This window comes from Merops nubicus, unplaced genomic scaffold (assembly GCF_000691845.1).
Source record: "Merops nubicus isolate BGI_N331 unplaced genomic scaffold, ASM69184v1 scaffold2750, whole genome shotgun sequence".
In the NCBI taxonomy this organism is placed as follows: Eukaryota; Metazoa; Chordata; class Aves; order Coraciiformes; family Meropidae; genus Merops; species Merops nubicus.
Window position 1 is genome coordinate 306,866 of NW_008581993.1, and position 10,829 is coordinate 317,694.

General features: G+C 41.6%; 1 protein-coding gene across 1 annotated transcript in view; it reads left to right on the forward strand.

Annotated features, from left to right (window-relative positions):
* The window catches only part of POU6F2 (POU class 6 homeobox 2), a 251,975-nt gene extending 243,170 nt beyond the window's left edge, over window positions 1–8,805 (forward strand). Inside the window, exons 8-9 of the mRNA XM_008936210.1 lie at window positions 4,840–5,008; window positions 8,243–8,805. Coding sequence (XP_008934458.1) covers window positions 4,840–5,008; window positions 8,243–8,747 — 674 coding nt within the window. The 3' untranslated portion in view covers window positions 8,748–8,805. The remainder of the gene's footprint in view (window positions 1–4,839; window positions 5,009–8,242) is intronic.
* The last annotated feature ends 2,024 nt before the right edge of the window (window positions 8,806–10,829 follow it).

Below are 10,829 nucleotides of genomic sequence, written 5' to 3' on the forward strand. Positions count from 1 at the left end.
GACTGCACACAGGGAAATAAGTAGAGAACCATCCCTGGTGTGCTCCCTTGGCAGGAGCCATTCAGCTCCTGGGTGCAGATCCCTACAACTGATACCTAGTGTCTGCCCAAGCCCATTCAAAGGCTTTTGGTGGGCTGACACCTACAGTGGGTCAGTGGTTCTGAAAGAAATCCACAGGCATGAGGGCAGCAAGAAACGACATGTGGCCTCCTGAACACCTCTTTGATTGCTTTACCCCTCCTGAGACAGGAACATTGTTATTCCCTTTCCCTCAGTCGCTCCAAAGCTGCAGTCCAGTCCTCCAGCAGAGGCCCTAGGGTTGAGTACCTTGCTAGAAATTTGCCATATTACAGAAAATGTTGCTAAATATAGTAAAGTTCATGTAAAACTAGGTTTATTAAGCCACCTTACTCTGTTAATCAAATTGCTTAGAGCAACATAACTTCAGTAAATAATTATTTGGGGCAAGGTTCTGCACACTTCCTGTAAAGAGAGTAACTCTCTTTACAAGAGGCCACCTCAAATCAATGAAATTACTAAAGGACGATGAGAAAGGGACCAGAATTGGTCTTTAATAACTAGTGTTCCATGTGTCTTCTTGTTATTCCTTTTACTTTTCATTCCAGTCATATTTTCTTTATGATATTACATATTTTCTTTAATGTTTCCTATTTTTAAAAAGGTGTATTTTTTCCCCTTGATTGTTGTGTTCTTCTCCTGTTTATCTCCTCCTGACCTTTTCATCCATCACCAGCAACAAGTGCTTGTTATTTTAAAGACAAAAAATATGGTTGTTTCCAAAGAAAGGACATTTAAGAAGCTTTGCCTAAGCAAGGACTGCAAGATCCATCTCTTCTCTTCACCTGTGCCTTCTGTATGATTTCTTCGTGTTGTCTCATCCTATCTCTGTTCTCTTCTGTCTTCTTTGTTTTCTCTCATTCAATTCTATATCATTATTCCTTCTTTTTTCCATCTCATTTTTTCTCTTCTCAATGCATCTCTCTGCTCATTTCTTTAACTTTTCCACCATATGTTTTCTTTGTGGCAATCACTGGTTTCTCTTCATGCTCTGAGACTTCTGTCTCCATGAAGGTCCCAACTTCCTTCCAAATTAATTTTGCTGTCATCTGTTACTATGTTCTCTTTTGTCTTCGTTTTCTCTCATTCAATTCTATATCATTATTCCTTCTTTTTTTCCATCTCATTTTTTCTCTTCTCAATGCATCCCTCTGCTCATTTCTTTAACTTTTCCACCATATGTTTTCTTTGTGGCAATCACTGGTTTCTCTTCATGCTCTGAGACTTCTGTCTCCATGAAGGTCCCAACTTCCTTCCAAATTAATTTTGCTGTCATCTGTTACTATAAAATTAAAATGCCTCCCACAAACCAATTATTCTTCTTGCTCTCCCCTGAGCTCCAGTCTATTTTCCATTAACAACATTTTGTCCTGCCTTTCTTATCCAATTTACTTTCCATTGGACCTCCTCTGCCAGCTATTTCTCCTCCTGTCTGACTGGGGAAATCACCCCCTGTAATCCTCCTGTGCTAGAACTCTGTGCAACAGAAATTTGCTTTCTCCTTCAGGGTGCACTGATTCCTCTGTAGCAAGTCCTTCCCCTAACTACTAAAATCACAGTGTATTTGCACTCGCCAACAAACTCGTGGGATTTTCAGAAGAATTCAAAAGTGGCAGTAGCATTCCCTTCAGTAGGAGTAAAGGGGTTTGAATGCAGAAGGAGAGCCTATGGATTGTATTTCTTCCACTCTGCTTGTCCAGTTCACCACCCACTAGGACATCTGGGGGATTTTAGCTGGCCTCCTTTTTCGGTAGGGGATATGTATACATACCCCCTAAAATGGTCCCAGGCAACTCTCTCACCTTTCTCCAGCACCCAGTAGTTTCATAGCCACAACACTCATTGTTTTATCAAGCCATAAAGTACACTGGGAGTCTTTAAATGCTGTTACTGTTGATCCCAACCACTCAATGAGAGTGGTATTCTTTATTTTCCCATTAGCACTGTGCTGCCTTCTCTAGGATATCCACTTAATTTAAAAAGCACCCATTTATTTACAGTCTTCAATAAGCTGCTCTTCCTGAAATGTGAAGTGCACTATACACTTAACTGTTCTGGGAGCTCAGAACTTACTAAAACAAAGTCATTATCTATTTGTATATGCTTATATATGTGTATGTATTAGTCCACAGAGTCCAAGGTTATGTATTGATGACATTTAAAAGGCAACAGAATAAAACAGGCTGGTGCCATTACAAGATGTCATCAGTGGAGTGGTCTTCATAGTACTGAGCTGTATGGAGCTGACAGAAATGAAGGGACTACTGTAAATTTCAAAGGGCTCTGAATCACACCTGAAGCAGAAGTGCTTCTGGTTGGATATAAATGCCATTTTCCCTAGAGTTCAGGGATACAAGTCTTCAGTGTATTGGTCCACCTCTGTTAGCACTTTCCTCCTCTCAAAGACTGTGTAAGAGTGAAGCCTCTTTCTCAACAGATACTCTGCCATACATTACAATCCATGCCCATATTTCTGAAGTGCATCACAGGTTTTTTTCTCATCTCAAGGTGAGCTTAGTCTCTTTGTTCCCTTGTCCAAGCCCCCTGAACAAGAAAGGACCTTCCATGATATTTTCACTGTTGCAACAGTGCCATAACAGAATGACCCAGCAGAAATTGTCACAGTTTATCTATAATCATGTGCGAGCAAATAACCCCTTAGCCTTCTTACCTCCCTTTTTATTCCTAACAGGAGCTGGGGAGGTTTGCAGGTACCAGTTGCCATAGTGTTTGTTACTTTGAACATTCTCTGGGAACACCAGAATTCTCCTTTGTCACATTCCTGATAGCCTTAGTCAGAGGCCTTAAAGTGAAGGAAGGAAAGAGGTGAGGAAGGTCATCATCTCTTATTGCACTTTACTCATGGGAATCTTTGAGGCCATTATCATTTATGATACTTCATACATTTATCAGTTGCTCTTCAGACACCCAAAGGGCAGGTAGGGATCCAGCTCCATTCTGTGTCCCTGGAAATCAGAACTGGTATGCTAGATAAACTGTGTATGAGGCAAGCAGGAAAGTGTCACCCCTCTGACTTTACAAACCCAAGCAGGCTCTGTCATAGCACCGATTGCTTAAAAGCAAATAACATGTACCCTAGCTCTATTCTGGAGGAGCACATGCATGTGTGCACAGGTGAGCTCAAGCACAGCACTGAGAACAGGAGAGATGATTCTGAGTGTGGAGCATTGTCAGGACCAGGCTCAGCCTGTGTGTTTACCTGTATGCGTAGTTCACGTGGTCCCTGGTTGCATACATGAGTGTTTTTAAACTACTATGCTGTGTGTGCTTCTAACACTCAAGCTATGAATCGATATACCTAAATTTATATAGCAGAAAAACCTCTTCGCCCTGTCTATTATTGGACTAAAAGATTTTTTTATAGGACTTTTCCATCATAAGGGAATTTTACATCAGTTTTATAAACCTCTGACAGTAAAAGCTTTGTTACTGTAATGCTGAGAAACCCTTAGCTAGTGCAGTACGAGCAGGAGCCACTCTCATGTAAGGTTCAGAATAGTAATGTGGTCTAGCACAGTCCTTGGACAACTGCTTGCATTTACAGCAATTGATGGGTTATTGTGCTGCAAACTTTTCACCTAAGAAGTCTGAGGAATGAAGGGAAGAACAATAGAGATGTCTCGCTGGGAGAATGGCTTCACTACACGCAGGATTGCACAACACTTTGAAATCTTCCACCATCCCAGTCCCATGCTGTCTCTGACTTGGCAAACGCTTTCATTTAGCCAGGGATCAGTAGCTTGGGGGAAAAAAAAAAGTTCCATTCTCCAGCTGTTGTGTCATTTCCCTTGATAAGTCCTAAATTGACCGAGTTATCCAGCACCAAAGGAGCTTTCCTGTGGTAGACATGCTTTATTACGTGCCCTTTCAGGGACAAAGGCTTCTGTGTCAGTAAACTGCTATGGAGAGGAAGGACAGATTTATTCTCACAGCATCATAAGCATTATCTTCTGAGGGGCTAATGTAAAAGTAAAAAATCGTGCAGCATTACCATTCAGCACCTAATGGCTGATGTTGCTGCTCCTTGATTATCAACCTGATGGGAGGCAGAATGAAAAGCTTTGATAAGGCTGCTTCTCAGAAGGGCACATTTTAAAAGATTGTTTTTAAATTAAGGAGTTTTTAAAGGCAGCATTTTGTTTGGGCTTGTTCATTTGCTGGGTTGTTTTGGATGTTTGGCTGGCAGTTTGGGTTGGGTATTGTGGAAAAGGGAAGGAAGGTTTGTGAATCTGCTTATTTGCATTAATTTTAGATAAAGCACAAAATCTTGATTTCAGATTAAAATCCCAAAGTGTTTGTGTGTATATTTAGCCTTCCCCACAGACTGCAAATAAATATATTACCACTGGCCTTCTTTCTGTGTGTGATAAGAAGAGGAAATGGGGAACATGACTTGCCAAGCTGGAGGAGGGTTTGTAAGACACAAGTGGCAGTGAGGAGCTCAGGCACCCCTCACTCCGAGGTCAGTTGGCCATTTTCAGGAGTTCAGCCACAAAGTATGTCTTTGAAAATCTTTCACCAGCATCTGGAAACACTGCAGCCTAGTTAGCATTTTAGCAACGTGAACGTGCTTCAGAACACACTGGACAAGGCAAGCCTGGTGCTGTTTGGGGAAGTAGAGGAAGGGATAAGTATTAAATAAAACTGAACATGAATGCCTTGACAACGAAAGCTGGTGTAAGCCTACCCCACTCATATGTGACAAGAAGAACTGACATGATTAAAAAAATATTTCAACAGATCCTCAAACAGCCACTGGAGAGGTGGATGGGGTGAATCTAGAAGAAATCCGAGAATTTGCCAAAGCTTTTAAAATCCGGCGCCTGTCCCTTGGCCTGACACAGACCCAAGTTGGCCAAGCCCTAAGCGCCACGGAAGGCCCAGCCTATAGCCAGTCTGCCATCTGCAGGTAACAAGTTACATCATAAACTCTCCTCTCTTTGTTCTTAGTAATTATCCAGCTTTTTGTGGGGAGCATGCTTGCGTTTGAACCTCCTGTCGTTATTATTTAATTTTGGACTTAATTTAGCAAATAACTTTGGCATCTGGCAGATAAAATGTTCTTATTGTGTACCCCTAAAGTAGCTGTAGTCTTTTTTTTTTTTTCTCCTTTTTTAAACGAGTGAGAAACGATGTCCCTGGTGTTGAGTCTTAATTCAGTAGACGAGCTGGAGACCCTGCTGATGCTGGATAAGCACCAGCTGACCCTCTTCATACTGTGCCATTTTCTACAGATAGGGTTACTGAACAAATATTTCATGGCTGCATCCCTGCTAAGTTAAAACCTGTATTACTGTGGTTAGCACTTCACATACAGGATGTTAATGATGATTTACCTAGGCAACACAGAAGGGAAAAAATTATCCTTCCTGCTATCTTACAAACTAGCAGCTATTCATCTTTTATCACCCAGATGTTTACTAAAAAAAAACAGATAAGCCACGTATGCAAAGCAGAAATCTGCCCTAATCATAAGAAATGCTAATACAGTCTTGACAGAGTTAAAGCAGTCCAAAGCAAACACCGTGTGTGCATGTATGTGTGCTACAGTAATCCCATGTTTATGCATGAGGTAACAAACACACTTAGGTAACAGCTTTTTCCTCTTGGGCAATGCCTTATAGTCCTTCTCCATCAGTGAAAGCCAAGAAACCAACTCTAAGCTCATTTAAGTGGATTTTGTTCTTGGTGATCCATGAAATGCTCTGTCTTTTTATCTGCTCTTTATACTTTTAATGTATTCCCCATAGAACGGAAGTGTACTTTTCCTGCAGTTTAAGACTAAGGTTATAAATAACATCAGTATGGGGTAGTGAGCTTGCAGCTCACATTTTGCTCAATGATTTTCCATAAAACCCATTGATTGTTGTTAAATACAAAAAGCTCCATAGGATCCTCTCTCTTCTATGGTCTCCCCTACTGTTTTTTCTTATAAGATACCTCCCTGTAGAAAATAACCTTTATTCAGCCTATACAAGGATACTACTGCTGGGAAATTTGTTTCAAGACTTGTATATCGTTATACCAAACAACATGTACTGCAGTATCAACACTAACAAGCAATGCCAATGATATGAATGCTATTGCTCCCTGTTGCTAAAGATTAATTTCATTATTTTTTCTCTTCCCTGCCATCAATTGGTAAAGAATGCCTAAAACGGGTGGAGTTTTTAGCAGCTGCCAATTTGTTGTAGCCTTAAGTTGCTGTTTAAGGTACTATATTTCAAAGTGATAAATTGCAGTTTCCTTTGCCTTTGTCTAGTTTGCCCTCTTCTCATTTTCTCCATCTACCTCACACCTGAGAAAACCACTGGAGGTGATCTGAATTTGAGTAAGAGAAAGACTTCCCTCCTATCGATTATCATGGAAACCCCAATAAAGATGAAGTTGGAGCAGAGATCTGGCAAACAAAAGCTCACAATGTACAAACCTTTTACAGAAGGCTCCTTAGACAGGCAAATTCCTTCAGAACATGAGGACTGAGTGTAGAAACTGGCCCCAAATACTTGCAAGGTTATAGAGAGGTTTTCATTATTATTTCCTTTGACTGCCCCAGATGGATATCATTTTGGGGTGTAACATCCTGCTATGACGGTGCATTTCTTGTCAAGCACCAAGACACTGCTTCGGTGGCAGTATGCTGCTCCTCAGAAACAGTAGGTTTACCTGTTCTTTTAATGGTAACAAAGGAGTTTCAGTAGAAACTCCAAGGGGCAGTAAGGTATGGAAGTTGAAGAACCAGCTCAGAGACAGAAGTAAAGTCTCCTGGTGCCCAATATACCACCTTGCTGATACATTCTGTGTGCCAATAAGAGCATTTTCGTATCTTGAGCCCTGCCCTCTAAAACATGCCCTTCAGCCTGAAATATCACTGGACACCACGGAAGGGCACCTTGCAGTCAATACCACACTAGGATCCCAGGCACCACTTACAAATTCTTTGGAGCATTATTATCTGATATTTATTCTTCCTTTCTGAGGAACGCTTTGTTTCTTGCTGGAATAGTTTCTGCAGCCACCATGTGCTTAGAACACTAAAATTGCCAACTCCAGTCACCAGGTTGCTTTGCACAAAGGCATTATTTGGTGGGTCCCATCTCCAGAGCATGGGGCAGGCTGGAGAGCACGGCAGCACCGCACAGTAATTGTCACCTTTCCAGAGTGTTAAATACCACAGCATGCGGGGTGGACATAGGCAGGGAAATGTGAATGGGTGGCATCAGAGGACTCGGGTTAAGGCTTTTTGAATGTGTAGCAAGAGAGGATGAGGCTGGTAAATGAAAGAAACAAGTACTTATAAGAGTTGAAATGTGAACTGAGCTCTTCTGCTTGTTTTTGAAAGGATTAAAGCTTTGTGTGGCTGCTTTTCCAGATGTTTTCTAATACTTGTAAAATCTGGTTTGGCAAAAGACTTTTGATGGCAAAATGATATATAGAAGACCTCATTTACAGGAAATGATATCATTCTGGTACAGTTTGCAGAAATCCCACAATAAACCCAGCTTGGTGCCGCAGCATATTAGTAGACTATTATGCTGGGTTTCATCTGGAAAACATGAGTCTGTCTTTGCACATTGTGGGGGCAGTCAAGATAATAATTGCAAAGTGTCCAGCTGTTTCAGCTGAACAGCACCGTAGCTATGGGAATCTTTTTCCGACCCAGAAAAGGGACACAGCGTTAACTTGCAAACAGTGAAAATTGCTGAAAAATGAAAGGAAAGGAAACCTGACATTCAGAGGCTGGTAACTGCCATTTGTTTGTGTTATTAAAGCTGTGGTGTTTGGACAAGGTGGGATGGGAGTGGAAACAAAAGGATTAATCACAAGGATGAGACGATAAAGAGCGATTGCCTTTGATGTCATTTCCTGTAATTAGACTTAGCCTTAAGGGTTTTTTGTCAGAAATACAAAAATGTGACTCGTAACCTGTGTTGTTTAGTGTGCTTAGAGTTTTGTTGTAGTGCTCGTTTTGTGTTAGCTTAAATATCTAGCTATATATATATATATATTTATAGATATACCTATCTGGTAGTTTTGGTAATCCATTGTAAATTACCTCTGCCAGTCAATTAGTCAGGCAGGCAGGAAGTCCCACCCTGGCAGAGCATCAGTGTAAGACTCTTCTTTCTCAATTTTCCCTCAGACACACCATCCTGAGAAGCCACTTTTTCCTACCACAGGAAGCCCAAGAGAACACTATAGCTAGCAGTCTGACAGCCAAACTGAACCCTGGCCTTTTGTATCCTGCCAGGTTTGAAAAGCTGGACATCACCCCTAAAAGTGCCCAGAAGATAAAGCCGGTGCTTGAGCGGTGGATGGCTGAGGCTGAGGCCCGCCATCGAGCAGGGATGCAGAACCTGACCGAGTTTATCGGAAGCGAACCCTCCAAAAAGCGCAAGAGGCGCACCTCATTCACGCCACAGGCCCTTGAAATCTTGAATGCCCACTTTGAGAAGAACACGCACCCCTCTGGGCAAGAAATGACAGAGATTGCAGAGAAACTGAACTATGACCGGGAAGTAGTTAGAGTTTGGTTCTGCAATAAGAGGCAAGCACTGAAGAACACAATTAAGCGTTTGAAACAACACGAGCCCGCGACGGCAGTTCCTATGGAGCCTTTAACAGACTCTCTGGAAGAAAACTCCTAAAAACAAAACCAAACCAAACCACACACAAAACAAAACCAAACCCTGCACCAACAGAAACGTAACCGTTCGAACTCTGTGAAAATACCCGTTCATCACCCTTGTAAGTAAAAGACTGAGAAAACTGCAAGAAGGACAGAACAGCTTATAAATGTCCGTGGGTTTTCCTATTTAAAAAAACAAAACAAAACAAAAAAAAATACACAACACTTTGTGTGTGTGTGTGTCGTAGAATTAGTTCCCCCCAAAAAGAAAAAGCCAGTTTTTTTAAATGGACTTAAAGTAAACCAAATAACTGCTTACTTTTTTTCTGTATATTATGAAAATGTGAACACGTTTTAAGGAAAAACGAAACAAAAATAACAAAACGAAAAAAAAAAAAGAAAGAAAAAAAAAAAGCTTTTATCTGTTTAAAAGAGAATACGAGCCTGCCACCTGGAGGAGTGATTGTAGCCTTTCAGGTATCAAGTGCTGATTCACTATGAAAACTATTAACCAAAGTCAGAAACATGGCATTGCAAACTAGATTGTTAGTCGACTCTTTTATGAGTGTAAAGTTGTGTTACGAATTTTTACATTTGTATTTTGCAAAGAGGAAAACAACAGCATTAATTTCTCTCATCCTTGTTCACACCCCCTTGCAGGTGTTAAAGCCATTCCATAGTGCTCACCTCCTTTTCTTTTCTTCTGCTCAACAGTTTTCCAATCTCTCAGTGTTTGGGTGCCAAAAATGATTTCTTTTGACTGTGATTCGCGGGGTTTGGTATTTCTCTTCTAAGGGTGTATGTCTTGGTTTGCATTTCTTTTTTCCTTTTTTGTCTGATTGCTTTTGCTGCCTCTCCCCTTCCAGCTCATTCTCCACCCCTTCCCCAGGCCCACATAACCCAGTGCTGTTTGGAGATTTCTTAAAAGAAAAGTGAAATCTGAACACGTTTATGTCGATATGCTGAAACGGAATAGAGGACAAAGAAGGCTTAGGATTGTGTCTGATGAACTGTCAGCCCATGCTGAACATTGTGCTTACTGACAACTGTGTAGCTTGGGATTTCTCTGTCCTTTGGCCATGAACCTGGAGAGGTTACCCAAACTCCTTTTGTAGTGCAAATAAGAACTGCACACCTGGTTCAGTACTGCATCTATACTATGGTTCCATTTGAAGCAATTTCTGTCCAAAGACCGCTAGCCAAAGAAATTTCCTGAGGTTCTGATGAAAACAAACGGACAGGCCCAGAAGTGATGAGGACGTTTCGATGGTTACGTCACTCCGGACTGTTTCAGTGGTAGTGCTTTGTTCCTTCTGCCTCTTTTTGATGTCAGCCTGAGACTGATGCTTGCCCTGTTGACCTCTTCAGTAGGCGAATGTGTTTCTGCAGGTGTTTGCTGTGACCGCTGGCTAGACTGAGCAATCAGGATGCAGGGAAAACCATTGCATATCCTTAGGGAATAGTAGGGTGGGTCACCTGCAATATGTTTCAGATTAATTGATTTTCCTTCAAAGACAAAGTATCTCTGTGGCTTCCTTTTTGGCTGGACAAGCATCCTCTGAAATACAGTGGTCATTGGACCTACGAGTGTACCAAGGCTCAGAGAGAGAGAAAGGTGTCGCAGGTTCTCAGTGGACTATGGGCTGGCCCATGAAGGTCACTCACAATTTTCATCTTCTGCTGAGTTCTGCTCCAGCCTTTGGGGTGCAGCCCACTGTTAGGGTAGACGCTGCTTCTTGAGCAGGACTTTCCAAAAGATAACCCTGGGGATATGGTTCAGCTCACTGTAGAGGTGGTGGAGTAAAATTCTGCAGGTATAACTCCTGATTGCATTCACTGACCTCAGGATGGTTGTACTGGATTTTTGCTGGTCTACCCAGGATGTTGAAGGAAGTTCCCAAAGTGCTGGAGTCTTCAAATAACACTTCTCTTACAGAGTTTTCAAGAACTCAGGGCTATATCCAATACTTAGTGAAAGAAAGGGACTTCCATTGATTTCACTAGGCTTTGAATCTGGCCCTTGCTATTTTATTAATGGAATTTGCCTTGTAGAATGGGATATTTGCTGCATGGTTGGTGGAGTTTTAAGGCTTCAGAGACC